Genomic DNA, 22,444 nt, shown 5'->3' on the forward strand with positions numbered 1-22,444 from the left:
GTGTTTTTCAAGGGTAAAGGTGTTTGTATTGAAAGTGTATTGAATCCACAAGATGTTTGGGTCGATCTTGGTATGTCAAAGTTAATTAAAGAATGTTAAACTTGATTGTTGTACTGTGCTGGTGATCTGACAAAGGACCTTGCTCCAAAACGTTGCCCTTAAGTAGGCTTAACAATAAATATAATTAAAGGGAATTGTTGCTGTTGCCATCTTGAACCTTCTTTTAAGATGTCAGTTAATTAAAGTTAATTGGGTGTTTACTAGTAATGCAACATGGTTAACTTGAATATGGAAATTAATATCTTGACATATTTTATCTATACTGGGCATTGACAGTAGCTAGCTATGGATACTCCTTTCTGAGAACTTTCTATTATGGTTATTCTTGTCAAGTAATACCTCGTCATAGCAACCATCTGTCTCTCATGGCAACATTCATTTTCTCCTCTTAAAACAGAATCAGGCAACGTCATAGGTCATCGTCCTATCACTGTCATTGTGCTTTAGCCTGTGCTTTTCCCCTCTTATTTTATATATGGAAAGTTGGAAGTCCATTACCTGAATAAAAGCTTTCTAAGTTATTACATTACGTTTACAAGAGTTTTCAGTGTGAATTTTAAAAAGGCTTTGTGGAGGACGTCCCTCAAGGGGATCATCAGGTCCTGCCCTTGTTGTCAAGGGACTCTTACAGGAGAAGTGGGCGGAGCAGGTACTTGTTGGGCTGTGAAGCCATGGGAAAAAGTGATATGTCAGACCTCTCAGACAGATGAACACCCACACAAACACACACATACATGCACACCACAGACGACTACAGACAGTTGAGAGGCAACTCTTGGGCAGACAGTAACAGAACATTTGCATACACTTGACTCACACCTAAGTGGGAGAAACCATTCTCTTTTCACTCCTTAGGTAGTTGTGGACTGTACCATTACAACCGTGCCACTCTCTATACATTTATTCATTACCACAATTCATATTATAATCACCACTTTATATATCTATCTCCTGCCTCTGTGTTTCTGTATTATTATTAAGTAGGAGTAATTGTAATAAGGATCTATGTGTTTGATAGAAAGCACCAAGTGTGAACCCTTTTTCATATGTGCTTATTATAACAATTCCCAGCAGGGTGCCTCAGATGCAGCATGAAACAAAATAATGGGATCTACACTGAGTGTACAAAACATTAAGAACACCTTCCTAATATTTTGCCCTCAGAACAGCCTAATTCGTCGAGGCATGGACTCTACAAGATGTTGAAAGCATTCCACAGGGATGCTGGCCCATGTTGACTCCAATGCTTCCCACAGTTGTGTCAAGTTGGCTAGATGTCCTTTGGGTGGTGGACCATTCTTGACACACACAGGAAACTGTTTATTGTGAAAAGCCCAGCAGCGTTGCAGTTCTTGACACAAACCGGTGCGCCTGGCACCTACTACCATAGCCCGTTCAAAGGCACTTAAATATTTTGTCTTGCCCATTCACCCTCTGAATGGCAAACATAATCAATCCATGCCTCAATTGTCTCAAGGCTTAAAAATCCTTCTTTAAACTGTCTCCTTCCCTTCATCTACACTGATTGAAGTGGATTTAACAAGTGACATCAATAAGGGATCATAGCTTTCACCTGGATTGACCATATGTCATGGGCGCTGGTCAAAAGTAATGCACTATATAGGGATTAAGGTGCCATTTGGGATGCAGGCAGTCTGTGTTCCTCTTTCCTTCATTTACCTTCTGCCTTTGTTGCTGGGCAGAAACTCTTCATTACAGCCTTTGTTTTAGTGAGGAGCTTGGAGAGAGGATAACTATGGTTCGATGGGCTTTGACAAATGGACTGATTAGCGTGCGCACATTGCAGAATAGAGTTCTCACAGGCAGGCTGAGTTTGTAATAGACCAATGCTAAATAGGAAGAGAGGGAAGCAGCTGATGATGACTCATTAATTAACACCAGTTGCAGTTCCTGTGGTGAGTAGAGAGAGCCTATAGCAAGTTTTCCCATCTGAAGGCAACTGTATTAAATGAGGAAGGAGTTGAGTGTGTGTGCAACCACATACAGTGGGGAAAAAAGTATTTAGTCAGCCACCAATTGTGCAAGTTCTCCCACTTAAAAAGATGAGAGAGGCCTGTAATTTTCATCATAGGTACACGTCAACTATGACAGACAAATTGATATTTTTTTTCTCCAGAAAATCACATTGTAGGATTTTTTATGAATTTATTTGCAAATTATGGTGGAAAATAAGTATTTGGTCACCTACAAACAAGCAAGATTTCTGGCTCTCACAGACCTGTAACTTCTTCTTTAAGAGGCTCCTCTGTCCTCCACTCGTTACCTGTATTAATGGCACCTGTTTGAACTTGTTATCAGTATAAAAGACACCTGTCCACAACCTCAAACAGTCACACTCCAAACTCCACTATGGTCAAGACCAAAGAGCTGTCAAAGGACACCAGAAACAAAATTGTAGACCTGCAACAGGCTGGGAAGACTGAATCTGCAATAGGTAAGCAGCTTGGTTTGAAGAAATCAACTGTGGGAGCAATTATTAGGAAATGGAAGACATACAAGACCACTGATAATCTCCCTCGATCTGGGGCTCCACGCAAGATCTCACCCCATGGGGTCAAAATGATCACAAGAACAGTGAGCAAAAATCCCAGAACCACACGGGGGGACCTAGTGAATGACCTGCAGAGAGCTGGGACCAAAGTAACAAAGCCTACCATCAGTAACACACTACGCCGCCAGGGACTCAAATCCTGCAGTGCCAGACATGTCCCCCCTGCTTAAGCCAGTACATGTCCAGGCCCGTCTGAAGTTTGCTAGAGTGCATTTGGATGATCCAGAAGAGGATTGGGAGAATGTCATATGGTCAGATGAAACCAAAATATAACTTTTTGGTAAAAACTCAACTCGTTGTGTTTGGAGGACAAAGAATGCTGAGTTGCATCCAAAGAACCCCATACCTACTGTGAAGCATGGGGGTGGAAACATCATGCTTTGGGGCTGTTTTTCTGCAAAGGGACCAGGATGACTGATCCGTGTAAAGGAAAGAATGAATGGGGCCATGTATCCTGAGATTTTGAGTGTAAACCTCCTTCCATCAGTAAGGGCATTGAAGATGAAACGTGGCTGGGTATTTCAGCATGACAATGATCCCAAACACACCGCCCGGGCAACGAAGGAGTGGCTTCGTAAGAAGCATTTCAAGGTCCTGGAGTGGCCTAGCCAGTCTCCAGATCTCAACCCCATAGAAAATCTTTGGAGGGAGTTGAAAGTCCGTGTTGCCCAGCGACAGCCCCAAAACATCACTGCTCTAGAGGAGATCTGCATGGAGGAATGAGCCAAAATACCAGCAACAGTGTGTGAAAACCTTGTGAAGACTTACAGAAAACGTTTGACCTGTGTCATTGCCAACAAAGGGTATATAACAAAGTATTGAGAAACTTTTGTTATTGACCAAATACTTATTTTCCACCATAATTTGCAAATAAATTCATAAAAAATCCTACAATGTGATACAATGTGATCATTTGCATTTTTTCTCTCATTTTGTCTGTCATAGTTGACGTGTACCTATGATGAAAATTACAGGCCTCTCTCATCTTTTTAAGTGGGAGAACTTGCACAATTGGTGGCTGACTAAATACTTTTTTTCCCCACTGTACTTCCCTTTCATGAGATGATAGAGATACACATAATATTCTTAGAACTAATCATGACAAAAACCTTGCCTTGAGGCCAAGTAATAACATTAATAAACCACACAAAGGATGGAGGATGAAAAGGTAGAACGACAGAGAAGAAAAGGAAGAAAGTAGCGGAGATCTGCAATTACTGAATAATACTACTAATTATACTTGGCGAAAGTGTTATCGCTTGGGGTTGTGTGCAGGTACTGTCTAAACTGTGCATACGGTATACATTTGCATTAAACAAATGCTTTGACATCACCAATATGTTGTTTTTAAAGGAGTGGGGCAGTCCCACTCCTTTCAAATTTTTTAAAAATGTTTATTGGATAGGATAGAGACAGAGAAGAAGGATGGGAGGAGAGAGTGTGCTGAAATAGCAGTGGGCCAGATTCAAACCCATGCTGGCAGCAGTGTGTTCCAGAGGCAGCCTAGACCACCCTAGGCCACTCCAATACCGTTTTTAATCCAGAAACCTGAAGGCGACAACGGACAAAAGGAAACAGAAGAAGGTAGACCTCCAAGGGCAGGAGTGTGGGTAGCAGGGGGAATATAAAAGCTTTGAGAAACATTTTGCTTGGGAACCGTTGCCTTTTCCAGCTATTTTCAAACTTCAAGTGCTCTACAGATAATACTATAATATTATATTTGCTCTATCTATATATTGTTTGGCCATTTTTGGTCCATTATGTTCCATGATAGCCCTGTCCCCTTCATGTCCACATAAAAATAAATAAATAACAATAAAAATATTATTAATAATGAGAGGAATCAATAAAGTGACAAACTACTTTAGGGTAACGGACAGTTGCTTTGCCACGATGTCTCAATGTGCTCAATTGACAGGATATCCGGTCACGTTGCAAGCACTTACATGGATTATAAGTAGCCTTTGTAACTTCACACAGTTGATATGACAATAAAGAACCAAGTCATGCTCCAGCAATGTCCTTATGCTTTCTTAAGTTCTACTGTTGTGTATAGGGACAGAGAAATGTATGATATCGTGACTCAGTGAAACTGTGAATACTAATGTGATTACTAGGAGTGAATACTAAAAGGAATTACTAAGAGATGATTCATTATGCATTTCCCGTGCCCATGGTCAGCAACAGGAGGGAGTTCGGTCACACTTAAACCAATTAACAACTTATAAAGGCTTCATAGAGCTTTCATTAAGTCTTCATAAGCACTACATAGATGGATCACCAATAATTTATAAGCAGACATACTCCATTAAAGGAGCTGTAGAAGGTCCTTTTATCTGGCCTTTACCAACAGTAGCGTAACCCTTTTGCCACCCTTTAAATACCATAACATTTACTTGAATTAATTATTTCTGAAGCATATACAGCAAATAGTCCTTATGAAGGGTTTATGAAGGCTTCAGTAAACCACATAAGTTACTTACAAGCTCAAACTTCTCAACAACCCAAATGTTTTTGGGGTGGATATTTGGTCAGACTACTGCGTCTTTTGATTGACAAGCAGCTCCATCATAATAGAACACAGACATAAAGCAGGCCTGCTAACCTAACCAGTGTTTATATAATGGATTTTCAAAGAGAGAGCATCTTGTATTGAGTGTGACTCCTGGAGGTTATCATGCAGTGGTGCATCATTACATCCTGATCCCAGATCAGTTTGTGCTGTCTTGACAATAGTTGTCAAGACAGCACAAAAAGATCTGGAACCAGGTTAGCGTCATTAGTGTTGCTGATGGATGAATAGAATGTGGGCCTAGCTTCATGTTGTCTCCACAGAGAGAGCTCACAGTATGGGATCAATGTGTGACCTGATCAACAGGTCTTCATATATAACTGGCACCTATATGGCTAGAGAGAGGTGTGTGTGTGTGTGTGTGTGTGTGTGTGTGTGTGTGTGTGTGTGAGTGTGTGTGTGTGTGTGTGTGTGTGTGTGTGTGTGTGACAGTACAGATTGTTGAGTCTCAAGTGGATAAAGAAGACTAAGAAATACATGAATATGATTGAATATGGTTTCTTAATCCATTTTATTCATTTATGTACACACACTGCATTATATCTCAAACAGCTTCTCAATATCAATCACGCACAGTATGTGCCATGTTCAAAGATCATGTTTATTTATTGAACATGAAGATGGGTAAAGTGATCACATTTGAAGTCATAATTATGCCGTGTTTCTTTTAGTTTTTTTAAGGTTTATGTTGTTTTTCTGTGCAGATGGCAAACATGCAATTATTCCCAAGCATGTAGTTTGTTTCTGGTTATAATTAAGGAGTATATATTCTGGGTTGCATTGACAAGTGCTGTGTACTTATGTTTCTAGAGAAAATAAAACAGATGGTGAATTCATACTGTAAATATGTTTATGAATGAATACAATGCAGTAGGGTCTTCAAATAATTCATTTCCTTAAAAAAACACTCAGAAATCAAACAAAGCTATATTTTACCTTGAGATGAAATGAAAACGTGCTTGGCATTTGGAGAAAAATGTCAAGTGTAGGTTGCTCAAAGCCCTCAGGCACTAAATGAGCCTTCAGAAGCCAACCCAGCGCAGAACAGACACACTACAGGAGAGAGAGAATGCACACATGACCTCTCTCTGGAGGGCATCATCTTTTTTGAAGCACAGATTCTGAGAATGGCAGGTCAGTCAGTTTAATACTGCATGGGGGAGGTGTGTGTGTGTGTGAGCATGAGGCCTTTTAATGAGCGTACCTCACAGTCACACAGATCTGAAGTCCTGATTCATCTGCAACATCAATTTCGGTACCTGATGTCTCAGCTTGCCCACGGAACTATTCAATATGAAATGACTCTGTGTGTGATATGATGATATACAGAAATACAACATGTGTTTTGAATAGTACTGATTATATTAAGAGCCATAGCTTTAACTTATAGGGCCTAATGACTGTCAGCACGTGATTTTTATTACTTTACCTTTAAATTACGTCATCACCTGAAGACTGGAGGCGCTCGCTGAGAGTTGGATTAAGAGAAAAGCTCCATAGTCATTAAAGCTACATAGTGGGCTGATTTTCTTTCCACTTTGATGTTTAACTGAGCAAACAAGAATGGCTTTTAAAGGGCATCATAATTAATTATATTATTACATTAGCCACCTTCTAGAGACTGAAGTTGAGCCTTCCTCCTTTTAATATCAGAAAAGTCACCCAGAACTCAATAACTTTAAGTAAACCCTTAGGATGAGGATAATATGGAAAGTACAGCACTGCGAGTTAGTGGCAAAGTCAACTCAAACAAACCCAATGTCCCAGTGGCCTCATTGGCGAAGCTTAGGATGCTGTTCCTTCTCGTTTCTGCCTGCCTGTGCCATTAAACCCCTACAACTCATCCAGAACGCTGCAGCCCGTCTGGTGTTCAACCTTCCCAAGTTCTCTCACGTCACCCCGCTCCTCCGCACACTCCACTGGCTTCCAGTTGAAGCTCGCATCTGCTACAAGACCATGGTGCTTGCCTACGGAGCTGTGAGGGGAACGGCACCTCCTTACCTTCAGGCTCTGATCAGTCCCTACACCCAAACGAGGGCATTGCGTTCTTCCACCTCTGGCCTGCTGGTTCCCCTACCTCTGTGGAAGCACAGTTCCCGCTCAGCCCAGTCCCACCCCCACAAAAATAAATACATAAATACATTTTAAAAAAGAAATAAAAAGAAAGGAAAAAATAGATTTTTTTTTATAATAAAAGATAGAAAAGGAGAAAAAATATTTAAAAAATAAAAAGGTAAAAATAAACACTAATTTAATAAAAAATATTTTAAAAAATACAAAATGTATACAAAATGTAAGTGGTTGTCCTACTGGCTATCATAAGGTGAATGCACCAATTTGTAAGTCGCTCTGGATAAGACCGTCTGCTAAATGACGTAAATGTAAATGTAATTATATCACATATATAGTTTTAACCATGTTTTGAGGCTGTGTGTTTACATTTGCGCTGTATGAAAATGTACGCACTCACTAACTGTAAGTCGCTCTGGATAAGAGCGTCTGCCAAATGACTAAAATGTAATGTAAATGTAATGTAAAATGTTTCCAAGAACAGGGTAATGTTCTGTCCATTGTGTCCATTATCTGTGTTCTGTATAGTGGTCATTATCTCATTTAATCCCATTAATTCTACTGAGTCTGACAGTCCACTCTCCAGACCAGAATGCAGCCATAAATCAAGCCAAGATGATCACATATAAGAACACACTGGTTACGTCCCAAATTACACCCATGGGGCTCTGGTCAAAAGTAGTGCACTATATGTGGAATAAGGTGCCATTTGGGACGTTTCGTCACATTGATCAAACATCACTGCCACAGAAAAGGGACATAACTCGCTGTAACCTCTCAATGTCGTCAATGCAAGGCAGGAGGCATGGCGTGTGTTCTTTCAGACGTAGTAATAAAAATCGAATGCATCAGATGTATCAATGAGACTACAATAGAGAGAGCGTGTTAATTCAAGTCTAAATGGGTGTCATCTTTGTGATGACTCCATAGGATACCTTTATCCTATTCGTTCATCCCATCTCCTTTTGTTCACACACTGTGGATCTCTGTCTCACTATGACTAAAGATCACATTTACATTTGAGCAGAATCTCTTATCCAGAGCGACTTACAGTTAGTGAGTGCATACATTTTTCATACTGGCCCCCCGTGGGAATCGAACCCACAACCCTGGCGTTGCAAGCGCCATGCTCTACCAACTGAGCTACAGGAGGCCACATTTGTACATTTCTATAAATGGCTCTGAGCCATACTTGTCCGTTTCTCCATAGGAACTAAGGAGCTAATTGTATCGGCATATCTACTGACCCTCAGGTGTCAGGGCAACGGAGTGTTGAATGTTCTACCTGACAGCTCACCATGTATCCCATGATTCACTGGTATGAAATCAAATGGAAGGCTAATTAATTTATACACAATTTCATTTCTCAAGATGTACAATAATTATAAATTACATTAAGACAGACTCTAATATGAATTTGTCTGGTCTCATTGCCTTCAATCTATGACTCAGGGCAGGTTTACTTTTCCAAATAGAATTAGAATGTGATGAACATTGGAACTACACCCGATATGATCCAATTTAATAATCTGCACTCAACCCCTAGACACAACCATACCAACTGCAATAGTACCATCTACTGAGCAATTATTGCCAACCATGTGAAATGGACTAATTGTCTAAATGATCTAAATACTGGCATTAGGGTGATGAATGTATGATGCATCATAGTGATCAAGTGAATGACAGAATGTCAGCTGACATTAGAGTGAGCTGCTGCTTAGCCCCACTCTCTATGTGCATCCAAAATGACACCCTATTGGGCTCTGGTCAGAGTATTGCACTATATAGGGAAAAGGGTGCCATTTCAGAGGTAGACTCTTTGTAGAATAAATAGCACAGTATGATGTCACTGTGACTAGAGCACTAGAGGAGCTACAGTATAAGTATTCGTCTAGCCTTTAGAATCTCCATGTGTGATACTAGTGGACTTTCTATTTACAGTATACCTCAGACAAACGTCACATCTGAACATACAGAAAAAGGCCTTTATCATCATACTAATGGACTAGCTATCTATACCACAGACAAACATACCACCTTTTTAGTATATACATGTGCCATAATGCATTACACCTATGAAGAGAAAGAGTTTTGGATTATGCTGGACTGTTCTTGGACTTGTAGGTACCAATTATACTATAATGCATACATACACCTGTGACATAATTTGGCCTTAATGGCATAATGGGCACATCCCTTCAAGAAAATACAGGAAGCCAGGGAAATAGCTTTGGTTAACAGGCTGCTCTTATTACCAATAAGATAAAAGCCTCTTGCTCTAACACTGTTGAGGTATACTGTACTAGAGACCTCTTACAGTATGTCCTACCTCTTCTTGGGGAAATCTTTCTGAATTGCCAAGAGGCAGTATATTCAAATGAGAGCTTTGATGAAAGAGTATGAAAAATCCATTGTCCTGCTCAGTTAGTTATGTGTTCCATTATTCATTATTGTTCCAGTCACTCAATAGAATCAACAATTTTGGTCTGTTTATTTTTTTAAAGTGTGAAAAGTGCAGGTTTACTTGGAATTGTTCAGCGCACTTATGTCTTTGGTATTTGGCCTTCAATTCAAAACATGCCAGTTCATTCTAACTAAGTGCAACAGGGCTGGGATCAATTCGAATTGAAGGCAGTCAATTCAGAAAGTAAACTCAATTTGAAAAAATTGCATCAATTTTCAATTACTTCTCAATAAATTGAGTAGTAGAAGCTATTTATTTCAAAAGTGTTACATTTTAGAATTGTTTTAATCACCTCCTGAATTGACTGCCTTGAATTGGAATTGAGCCCAGCCCTGAAGTGCAACAATGTGAACCTTTCAAAGAAATACTGGCATGGTAGGTGGGAGAGATGTTGACGTTGTTAGGTGTGCTTTATGTAGACGCTTGAAGAGTAAAAAGACAGCTCCAACAATGGAACCAGCACCATACTATACCCATGTATACTATACACTGAGTGAACAGAACATTAAGAACACCAAGTAATAAGGCCTGAGGGGGTGTGGTATATGGTCATTATTGCCATTATAAACTGGTTACCAATGTAATTAGACCAGTAAAAATAAATGTTTTGTCATACCAGTGGTATACGGTCTAAAAGACCACGGCTGTCAGCCAATCAGCATTCAGGCCTCGAACCACTCAGTTTATAATATACAATACAACACATACGTGGCCAAGTGAGTGAATACATAATAACTGCACACAAGCCCAATTGTGATAAACAATGTGTTTTATTTGCAGTATAAAAAAAACAATTTGGATATCATAGCAGAGACATATTAGACAGATATAAACCCTTGTTGTTGTTGTTTTACAGTAATAGCATATACCTTGTTGTACTCTTGTGCATAGAAGAACAGTACACACCACAGTTGTAGCCTATACTTGTGCATCACCTTTAACCCCCATAGCCTCGCAATTTATACAAGTCTATACTACATCATGTCTCCCTTTATACATACATTATATAGAGCTATGTGTATTCATATATTTACAAAGCCTTTATAAAATGTAGAAAAGTTGCATATAAAACATCTTTATCCCACATTTCACAAAATCATTGGAAAAACATCCTTGATTCATAGTCTTCATTTTAAATACAAGTGCTCATTTTGGTACAAGTAAACTTTGTGGTAGGTACATAGTGTACTCATCTAGAACAAAATAAATAAACTAAATGTCAAATGAATAATACAGACTTTGTGTCCCATCTATACGCTCCTATTCCCACAGCAGACATAATGTTAGTTTCTGTGACATTCAGTATAACTACAACGGTTAATATGACATTATTTTGACATATTTTAATGAGACCATGTTGTCTACAGATAAGACATGCTATCTATCTCCAAGCATAGCTCTGTCACAGAAAAGACTACGGGCAACAGTGAAGTTTTAAGACGGTTGACTGGGAAGTAGCAACTCAAACTCAACCCCCCTCTATCCCCCTGGAATTCAAGCTGCAAAGACAAATTATACTCTTCACAATTTAGGATTGTAATAGTATCATTTATTTGGGAACTATTTATTTAACATAAAACTGATGTCATCCTCCATCTTCCCAATAGAGTCAATAGTGACTGGTGAGTTTGGTAATGTAAAAAATTGCTCCGGGATAATACCAATGCTTTGGTAAAGGCATGGTCCACTAAGTATTGGGAATGAAAACTGTCTATCCTAACAAAGGCATCATTTATTAAAGACATTAGCTAAAAACTGCCCATATGGATTTGGTACATTTTTGTCATCCATGCTTGGGTGTACCAATGATAAGCTGTTGAATTGCTGCCTATAATGCTTCTTTCAACTTGTCCTTCAGCAGTGCGTTTATTCTACGTGCAAAACATGTACCGTAGACACCCGACCCAATTACACCGTTAACTCCAACCCACAGTGAGAGTGAGGGTGTTTCAATCAAACGCCTACGCCGTTAACGCCAGGCGAGAGCTCTGCAGATTGGAGCAGATCGGTGACCTTTAGTCAGTGGCCAAAGAGACCGGATGAGAGACACGATGGATGACAGAGAATGAAAAAGAAGAAGATAAGATGGAGAGATGTGGAGGAGTGAAGTGAGAGAAGATGAGAAGTAAGAATGGATAAGGGGGCCAGAGAGCTCATCAAGGTTGATAAATAACATGTATGTGACGTTCAGGGGTGATCTGACCAGTGCATCTACTGCCTACTGTAGTGGACAGTCTGATGATTCAAATAAATGACCTTACTGTTACAGTGTATAATCCTTCATAGAGAACTGCACAGTAATGCAATCAATCGACACCGCTTGCCTCTCTAATACAGTACCACATAGACCCACATACCAGACTGTCAGTGTAGCACCATCAGTAAGTTCAATTACCGGTAGCAAGAATAGATCAATCTGAGGTCATTTTTGATTAATTTAAAATGCAGTAATTTCATTACAATCATAAAGCCTGATTTCAGTACTGAAAATGTCAAATTTCCATATAAATGTGCTTGAATTCATAATAATCTATTGTGTGGTCAAACTGCATATTTTTATGAGTTTAAGAATACAGGGGGACATGTTGCGTAAGCCAAGTTATATTGATAGGTATCTTTCTTACTGCATGAAATGGAGAGTTCGGTACCATTGGCATTGTAGAAAGTGCAATATCATAACCTTCATTTGCAATGTGTGAATCTATATAGCAGCCAGTTTGCAGTGCAAGCAGCACACACAACCAGTTAAATCATTCATAGTTCAATCTAGGAGGAAATCACCTATTAAAGCGCTGATGTATACTTTCAATGAATCAATGTTTTTGTACAAATCATCTAGAGCATATAGACATAATAACAAAATGTATTGTCATGATACTGTCATAACTTTCCTTTAGGTGCCACCATTGGACAAACCGATCGAGGAAGATAAAGTGATGAATGCCATTAATTTACTGTGATTTTAAGACACGAGTGTAATGTGTGTGAGTGCATGCCTGTGTGTGTGTGTGTGTGTGTGTGTGCATGTATGAGAGTGTGAATAAAACATGTGCTTCCGGTGCTGACCAGGTGTCCACAAACTCATTGGTTTAAAACTGCATATCAGTTACTGAGGCACTTGTTAAGTCACAATAATTTTTACAAATTAAAATAAAAACAAAATTGGAATAAGAAAATATTCATTCTGATATGATATTTTGTTTATGTCAGCAGACGTCCTTCATGTGTCACCTTTTCTACATTTCTCCTTGGCTCCGTGACTGGCTCTTTCACTGACGCTATACCCCTCCACAACACCGGAGGGAGCCACCTTGTGTTGTATACTTCTGTATGTACCTACAGGAGTATCCTTCCAGCTGAGCTCCATTGCTTTGATCAGGGTCATATTGATTAGTGCACACCGTCACCGTAGCAAAATGTAGTAAAACGTTTTGCAATGGAAAACAAAAACTAGCGTTTCTTACTGGACAAATTGAGCTAGTCCCTCCTCTTTCAGTCCATTTTCTTCTGTTTGGTGCCTAGTGAATACGACCCTGGTGTGTGTGTGTGTGTCAGGGTGTGTGTGTGTGTGTAAGCTAAAAGCTGGACTCGGGGACCGTCCTCTTGCGTCCCAGTGAGGTGGTACTATAGCGAGTCTTCTGCAGGGTACCGTAGGAGGGCTTCTCGGCTGTGAGGCTGCGAGGGGGCGGAGCCACGCCATGTGACAGCCCGTTACGGTGTAAAGAGGCAGTCCTTCGCATGCTAGACTCTTCCTTGCTGGGGATGTTGGACGAGCTCTGGGAGCGTTTGATATCGGCGGCGCGTCTGGCTTTACCGTTGGGCAGCTCGTCTCCGAGACAATTGGCACCCCCGTTGCGGGGGGCTCCGTTGGGTTTCGCCTCCCCCGTCTTCGTGGCCCCGCCTGGGGCTCCACTGGACAGGGACAGCCGGGAGGTGCTGGACCCGCCGACGTCGCCAACTTTTCCAGAGTCGGACTTGCGAGAAGATGACGACTCCTTGTCCTTCTTCTTGAAGTTGCTCTTGAAGAAAGACAGCAGCCCCTCGTGGCTCTTGGAGGCCTCCTCTACCTTCTCACCCTTCCTGGTCTTTTCTCCCTCGGGTGGTACAAGGCGGTCCCCTGGTGGTGGGTCCTGGTTGCCCTTGGCACCCCTCCTCAGGGTGCCTTCCCAGTCTCTGTCCCTGAGGCTGTGGGTGCTGGAGCTGGGCTGGAAGCCTGCACTAGACCCCCTCCTAGACTGGGCCTCCTGGAGCTTTCCCTGGTCTTTCTCCTTACTCTTCTTGGTACTCCTCCTGGTCAGAGTGTTAGTACTACTACCACTGCCCATCCTACCCTCGTCCCTCTGGTCTCTCTGCTGCTGCTGGGACCCTTTGCTACTTCGTCTCAGACTCCCTGTCTTGTCTGTGACTGGTCTTCTCTGGCCCTCTGGCATCTGCGGAGACTCTGGTTGTCCCATGCAGTTCAGGCTGCTTCCCACACTGGGGGAGCTGATGGCAGATCCCTGCTGGCTCTCAGAGCCCGTCATTAAATTGACTATAGAGTCCTTGGTGCAGCGAGGTCTTCTTCCAGACTCTAGGTACTCCACCAGTTCCACAGGGGCAAGGGTGGGGATGGGAGCAGGGGCGGGCTCGGCTGCAGTTTTTCGGCGGTCCTTGGAGCCGAACGACCAGCGTAGCGGGAGGACCTTGTTCAGTGTCTCTCTGTTCTTAGTGGGGGTCCTCATGCTTACGCTACGACCCTGGATGCCCCGTACCAACGGCCTGCTCTCAAAACCACCTGGGGGTGAAAGAGAGAGAAAATAACACTATCATAGTGTCTCTGACATTTAAAGCTAGACTAACTTTCATTTTCAAACCCCTTTTATTAAGTTGTAAATAATAAGCACAGTGATCAATATGAGCTTTTCTTGCAACATTACATATGTAGGCATGGACTGTGCATGGACTGTATAGTTTGAGTAGAATATGTTCAGCTAAATTAAAGAGATTCTGCAATCTATGCTCACATGTGGTGTATTGGCAACAATAAGGAATAATAATAACCATTGATTAGATTGAGCATTTTCCAGATGCTCAAAGTGATTTAAATAAGGGAGAGTGGGGTAATTTGAGCCAAAGGGGTAAGTTGAACCACCGTTGTTTCTAGGATACCATACACAACATTTATAATTTGACCACATATTTAGGAGAGGTCATCATTTCATGGCGTCAGTGAAGGAAGAAACCACGGAAAAAGTGGTAAGCAAGTTAGGTCAAAAAATTGATTTTCACCAAGTCAAATAAAATGTATTGTGTAGAGGTTTCATGATGCTTGTGTCTAAACAAAGGTAGATCATTTTAAATTGGGGTCTCTATAAGCTTCAATATGTGGTCCTAAACCTAACATGGAAGTGTATCCTTGTAGCTGTGTGGGCTAAAAATGTTTGCCTTAGGGTAAGTTGAGCCAATGGCCATGGGGTAAGTTCAGCCAATAGTTGAGCCAATGGCAAGTTGAGCAAATGTAAGTGTTTTCTTCCCAGGTGTAATGCAAGGCATTATCACTGGGATATGAGGTCAAAACAGGGCCTCAACAGTTTCCCTTGTGTATCAAGAATGGTCCACCACCCAAAGGACATCCAGCCAACTTGACACAACTGTGGGAAGCATTCGAGTCAACATGGGCCAGAATGCTTTCGACACCTCGTAGAGTCCATGCCCCGACAAATTGAGGCTGTTCTGAGGGCAAAGGGGGGCGATGACTCAATATTAGGAAGGTGTTCTTAATGTTTGGTATACTCAGTGTATGTAGATATCTTTGTTAGAAAGAATACTATATTTCACTTGACAGAGTGATGCTGAATGCAAATGTCTCTCAACTTACCCCACTCTCCCCTACCGTAGTAACGGAAAACTCACCACCCCCACCCATCACCCATCCACCACCAATGGAATGAACACCTAAGGTTTTTTTTTACCTTTCTTTGGTTTACCATGCATCTCATGTTTCCCAGGCCCCTCACCTTTCTCCTCTCTGGGGGGGTCATCAAGGAAGACGGGGGACTCTGGGGAGTCGGGGACAGAGGAGGGGCAGGTGGTGGAGGAGCGGGACACCAGACTACCCCTCTTACTGTCCCCATTCAGACGGACCAGCCAGTGGTCCGACATGGAGGAGCTGGTGGAGCCTACGGAGGGGAGAGAGACGTTTCTGTGACTATGGACCAGAGAGATACCTACATGTCAGTTCCATTCCAATTCAATTCCAGTCAATACAGAAAATACACAGAAAAACTACACAGATAATTCCTATATACTATATAGCATTTAGCAATTGAAATATCACATTGTGGTTTTGCTGGTTCAGGTGGTTGGAGCAAGGTGCTTGCAACACCATATAGTGCAAACATGAGTAAACCCTGCAGTTATGAGTTAACCTTTAGTGGATAAAGGCTAAATGGTTCAGCTGTAATGGAATTGAACCCAGAGTGAACTCTCTCCTGTGGTGTGTGTGTGTGCATGCCTGCATGTGTGTGTGCCTGTGTGTGTGTGTGTGTGTGTGTATGTGTGTGTGTATGTGCATGCCTGTGTGGTACACTACCCACCTCTGATTGAGCTGCTGGCGGACCAGGGGGGGATGACGTTACGTCTCTGGTAGAACAGTATGTAGGCCCCTCTGGTACACACCTCCTCCTCAGGCACCAGGTCCACACTGCTGTCATCATAGCTGTACCACTGGCCGTCCACTGAGTTCCTGCAGTATGCTGCAAAACCCACACAGAACACAGAACATTAGAGACAGGCTGTACCACAATCATTATTTCCTGGGTATAGTAATATAGTATGTAAGTTGATGTGACCACTATAGAGCAGGGCACTGTATTGTTATACATGTTCTATGTATCATTTGGCAGTAGGCATCTCTCTCACTAACAATATTCTGTCCTCACTTCTCGATCAACAGCCCCATACATACAATGCCAGTCAGTATACCTCTCTCATCAAGATCATGTCTCCTATATCTCTCTCCTATATGAATGGCCGGTCAGTACCTGTGTAATGTCCGCCGTGCATCCCACCATGGTGGTTACACACTGCATAGAGGTCATAGAGGAAGTCAGGAGGCAGGGCCATGTCTGGGTGACTAATATGATGACTGCTGCCTCCAGGCTGTTTCCATGTGGGGGGCCAGGGTCCCAGGTTCCCCAGGTTCCTCATGCTCTGGGACCTCTTCACCACGTGGGGGTCCATGTCCAACCCGGCCAGGGGGAAGCGCACCTGGGTGGACAGCTTGTTGCGCCGCTCACCCACCTGATTCATTGAATTTAAAAAAATGACACATACAACCAGTACTGGCGTTTAATCAACTATCAAGGTTAACACAATAAATGACTAATTTCCATTGTGGTCCTTTTGGGAAGAATAGACAGGCAAGTTAAGAATGGTAATACACTACATGTGGTCGGCTATAGTTACAGTTACCTGACGGAAGCGTTTGAGGTGGAGGATGAGGATGTCGGGGAGGGTCCACAGGGACATCTTCACCATGCCCTGCTGGAGCTGCTTACAGTGGGGACACTTCCATGCGTCGTCTGGGGCCAGCTGGAGAGAGAACCAACACACAGACGGTCAGTGGGGAAGTCTCAGATAAAGTTATATTTCCCATACACTACGTTTGTCCAAAGCCATATAAAAATACACAGGGAGTGGAAATATGAGACAGAGAGAGGGAAATCAATTTATGAATCAACTAATGCAATATTAAAGCTGCAATATGTACTGTAACTTTTTGGGCGACTCCACCCAATTCACATAGAAATGTGTGTTACAGATCTGCCATTCTCATTGCAAGCAAGTCGAAGAAGCAGTAGATATTTTCTATGTGCACTATTTCTATTCTTCCCGTTCTTAAATTTTGTTTTTGTGTCTTTTACTTTTGGTATTGTACACTAGCTTCAAACAGCTGAAAATACAAGATTTTTGGTTATGGAAAATATATTTCACAGCAGTTTAGATGGTACAATGATTCTCCACACTATACTTGCTTGTTTTTGCAACCAGGAAATGGCGGTGCAATTTCTGCATAGTGCATCTTTAATGTTCAGTACCCCAAGGGTAGGTTAAGACCAGTTGTATTGGACGGTATTGTATATTCCATATTACCTGTTCCTCTTTGGTGTAGAGCTGAAAGCACTCGTCCAGGGTACAGCTGTGCTGCTGCAGGTGCTGCTGCTGCTGGACTCTCACACTCTCTGAGACCTTCACCACCTCCTCCTGGATGTTACCAAACAGACTGACACACACACAGACATGTACAGACGCAGAAAGTTAGGGTATGAGTGTGTGTTTGTGAGAGAGAGAGTGAGAGAAAGACAGAGTGAATCCTCCTATGCAATAAATAATGAATGTGTGTGTGTGTGTGTGTGTGTTTCTGAGTCAATTGAAGTGGTGTGTGTACATGTGTATGTGCAATGCTCACCATTCTTTGATCTTGTGTTCCCACTCAATCTCCAGCTTCACATGGGGTGGTCCTCCCGGGCCACATAACTTCAGGGCTCTGGAAAACACATGATAAATACACACCATCTTCTGAGTACAATGTCTACCAGACTACCACTGAGTACAATGTCTACCAGACTACCACTGGGTACAATGTCTACCAGACTACCACTGGGTACAATGTCTACCAGACTACCACTGGGTACAATGTCTACCAGACTACCACTGGGTACAATGTCTACCAGACTACCACTGGGTACAATGTCTACCAGACTACCACTGGGTACAATGTCTACCAGACTACCACTGAGTACAATGTCTACCAGACTACCACTGGGTACAATGTCTACCAGACTACATTTTACATTTTAGTCATTTTAGCAGACGCTCTTATCCAGAGCGACTTACAGTTAGTGAACGCATACATTTTCATACTGCCCCCCCGTGGGAAACGAACCCACAACCCTGGCGTTGCAAGCGCCATGCTCTACCAACTGAGCTAAAGGGGACTACCACGGGGGACTACCACTGGGTGCAATGTCTAGCAGACTACCACTGGGTGCAATGTCTAGCAGACTACCACTGGGTACAATGTCTACCAGACTACCACTGGGTACAATGACTACCAGGCTACCACTGGGTACAATGTCTACCAGACTACCACTGGGTACAATGTCTACCAGACTACCACTGGATACAATGTCTACCAGACTACCACTGGATACAATGTCTACCAGACTACCACTGGGTATAAATGTCTACCAGACTACCACTGGGTTACAATGTCTACCAGACTACCACTGGGTTACAATGTCTACCAGACTACCACTGGGTACAATATCTACCAGACTACCACTGGGTATAATGTCTACCAGACTACCACTGGGTACAATGTCTACCAGACTACCACTGGGTACAATGTCTACCAGACTACCACTGGGTACAATGTCTACCAGACTACCACTGGGTACAATGTCTACCAGACTACCACTGGATACAATGTCTACCAGACTACCACTGGGTATAAATGTCTACCAGACTACCACTGGGTTACAATGTCTACCAGACTACCACTGGGTTACAATGTCTACCAGACTACCACTGGGTACAATGTCTAACAGACTACCACTGGATACAATATCTACCAGACTACCACTGGGTATAATGTCTACCAGACTACCACTGGGTACAATGTCTACCAGACTACCACTGGGTACAATGTCTACCAGACTACCACTGGGTACAATGTCTACCAGACTACCACTGGGTACAATGTCTACCAGACTACCACTGGGATAGAGCTAGCCTTAGGTATCCCATACAGTCATTTTTTCACATATTGAGAAAGGTTTGAGTCTCATACCTCAAGGATTACTGTTTTAAAATGCCATTACAATGGGACCCCTGAGGGGATCAATAAAGTTGCATTATATGTCATATTACATTGCAGTCCATCTGTAACTTACACCGTAATAAACATCAGTTTTCTGCAGCATGACACTTTTAGTAATCCCAGTTTGTAAGCACCGTCTCAAGCGTTCGGAATCCAAAAGTGTCTGAGACTTTGGTTGATGAATAATGCCAATACATTGTTTTGAGATGTCATCAGGTCCATGCTAAACTTTCCCTATTAGTTATGGTGTATATGTGTGTGTCAGTGGCGGACAATTCTTTTTTCATGAGAATGGTCTTATTTCTATTACAGCATGTTGGATGACTGTCATTCATATTCCATTCACCCAGTTCAATGTAACAGCGATAGGTTTAGGCTACTACATGAAACTCACATTTTCCCTATACCCATCATGAGGTTGCTACAACCTAGCCTATGAATGACAGTTTACAACGTATGCGCACACAGGTCGAGAGACAAATTTGAGGTCACAGACAGTGACACATGGATGGACAGTGACATTCAATACCGCCTTGCACACTCTTACCTGCATCTACAGTTGAAGTCGGAAGTTTACATACACCTTAGCCAAATACATTTAAACTCAGTTTTTCACAATTCCTGACATTTAATCCTAGTAAAAATTCCCTGTCTTAGGTCAGTTAGGATCACCACTTTATTTTAAGAATGTGAAATGTCAGAATAATAGTAGAGAGAATGATTTATTTCAGCTTTTATTTATTTCATCACATTCCCAGTGGGTCAGCAGTTTACATACACTCAATTAGTATTTGGTAGCATTGCCTTTAAATTGTTTAACTTGGGTCAAATGTTTCGGGTAGCCTTCCACAAGCTTCTCACAATAAGTTGGGTGAATTTTGGCCCATTCCTTCTGACAGAGCTGGTGTAACTGAGTCAGGTTCCTTGCTCGAACACGCTTTTTCAGTTCTGCCCACAGATTTTCTATAGGATTGAAGGTCAGGGCTTTGTGATGGCCACTCCAATATCTTGACTTTGTTGTCGTTAAGCCATTTTGCCACAACTTTGGAAGTATGCTTGGGGTCATTGTCCATTTGGAAGATCCATTTGCGACTAAGCTTTAACTTCCTGACTGATGTCTTGAGATGTTGCTTCAATATATCCACATCATTTTCCTTCCTCATGATGCCATCTATTTTGTGAAGTGCACCAGTCCCTCCTGCAGCAAAGCACCCCCACAGCATGATGCTGCCACCCCCGTGCTTCACGGTTGGGATGGTGTTGTTCGGCTTGCAAGCCCTACCTTTTTCCTCCAAACATAACTATGGTCATTATGGCCAAACAGTTCGATTTTTGTTTCATCAGACCAGAGGGCATTTCTCCAAAAAGTACGATATTTTTCCCCATGTGCAGTTGCAAACCGTAGTCTGGCTTTTTTATGGCGGTTTTGGAGCAGTGGCTTCTTCCTTGCTGAGGGGCCTTTCAGGTTATGTCGATATAGGACTTGTTTTACTGTGGATATAGATACATTTGTACCTGTTTCCTCCAGCATCTTCACAAGGTCCTTTTCTGTTGTTCTGGGATTGATTTGCACTTTTCACACCAAAGTACATTCATCTCTAGGAGACAGAACGCGTCTCCTTCCTGAGCGGTATGACGGCTGCGTGGTCCCATGGTGTTCATACTTGCGTATTATTGTTTTTACAGATGAACGTGGTACCTTCAGGCGTTTGGAAATTGCTCCCAAGGATGAACCAGACTTGTGGAGGTCTACAATCTTTTTTCTGAGGTCTTGGCTGATTTCTTTTGATTTTCCCATGATGTCAAGCAAAGAGGCACTGAGTTTGAAGGTAGGCCTTGAAATACATCCACAGGTACACCTCCAATTGACTCAAATGATGTCAATTAGCCTATCAGAAACTTTTCTTGAATTTTCCAAGGTGTTTAAAGGCACAGTCAACTTAGTGTATGTAAACTTCTGACCCACTGGAATTGTGATACAGTGAATTATAAGTTAAAAAATATGTCTGTAAACAATTGTTGGAAAAATTACTTGTGTCGTGCACAAAGTAGATGTCCTAACCAACTTGCCAAAACTATAGTTTGTTAACAAGAAATTTGTGGAGTGGTTGAAAAACGAGTTTAAATGACTCCAACCTAAGTGTATGTAAACTTCCGACTTCAACTGTATATAGTATAGTTTTATCTAAAAATGATAACTTTTTAAATGTTACAATTTAAATTTTTATGAAATTCACTGAGGAGGATGGTCCTCCCCTTCCTCCTCAGAGCAGCCTCCACTGGTGTGTGTGTGTGTGTGTGTTTGTGTGTGTGGATGTAACCAAACATCAGTATTCTGTATTCTAAGTCAAGTCATTGTTGATCTGAGACTTCAAGCATGGTAAAACGTTCCTGACTCAAACGTACAGGTAATCTTTGTAGTGAGTTTGATTGATGATAAGAAGTGCCGATGCAGTGAAATACAATGGGCACCGGTTAGTGGGCACAGTGGGAAGCTCTGAAATGCACCACTAGGTGTCAGGCTTCCATAAGGTATAAACGCCAATAGTAAAATCAAACCATCTTGATCATAGAGTTGATTACTAAAACAGCATGAAATGAAAGTGACTGAAATGAAATAGATTAAATGAAAGAGACTGCTTTCTGTTATAACTGTAAACGGAGTGCTTTTGACTTTTGTTTGTGACTTTCAACTGTTGCCAAGCAGCTGCCACAATAGACACTATACTATTGTGTGACTACGATCATTCATCTCCCCTTTGGTCTCATTGACACAAAGGGGGGTTATAAAAGGCAACCTTCAATATCTCTCTCTTCTGCAATCACTCTTCAGGAAAGAGG

General features: G+C 41.9%; 2 protein-coding genes across 2 annotated transcripts in view; one reads left to right on the forward strand and one right to left on the reverse strand.

Annotated features, from left to right (window-relative positions):
- LOC121579710 (solute carrier family 12 member 1) overlaps positions 1-17 on the forward strand; it is a 14,921-nt gene extending 14,904 nt beyond the window's left edge. The window contains exon 15 of the mRNA XM_045208988.1: positions 13-17. Coding sequence (XP_045064923.1) covers positions 13-17 — 5 coding nt within the window. The remainder of the gene's footprint in view (positions 1-12) is intronic.
- A 10,475-nt stretch (positions 18-10,492) lies between these two features.
- The window catches only part of usp43a (ubiquitin specific peptidase 43a), a 115,421-nt gene continuing 103,469 nt past the window's right edge, over positions 10,493-22,444 (reverse strand). The window contains exons 10-16 of the mRNA XM_045209259.1: positions 18,191-18,268; positions 17,875-18,004; positions 17,194-17,313; positions 16,764-17,022; positions 16,317-16,475; positions 15,738-15,899; positions 10,493-14,515 (exon numbers count right to left, since the gene is read on the reverse strand). Of these exons, the coding sequence (XP_045065194.1) occupies positions 13,317-14,515; positions 15,738-15,899; positions 16,317-16,475; positions 16,764-17,022; positions 17,194-17,313; positions 17,875-18,004; positions 18,191-18,268 (2,107 nt within the window). The 3' untranslated portion in view covers positions 10,493-13,316. The remainder of the gene's footprint in view (positions 14,516-15,737; positions 15,900-16,316; positions 16,476-16,763; positions 17,023-17,193; positions 17,314-17,874; positions 18,005-18,190; positions 18,269-22,444) is intronic.

This window comes from Coregonus clupeaformis, chromosome 29 (assembly GCF_020615455.1).
Source record: "Coregonus clupeaformis isolate EN_2021a chromosome 29, ASM2061545v1, whole genome shotgun sequence".
Lineage (NCBI taxonomy): Eukaryota > Metazoa > Chordata > Actinopteri > Salmoniformes > Salmonidae > Coregonus > Coregonus clupeaformis.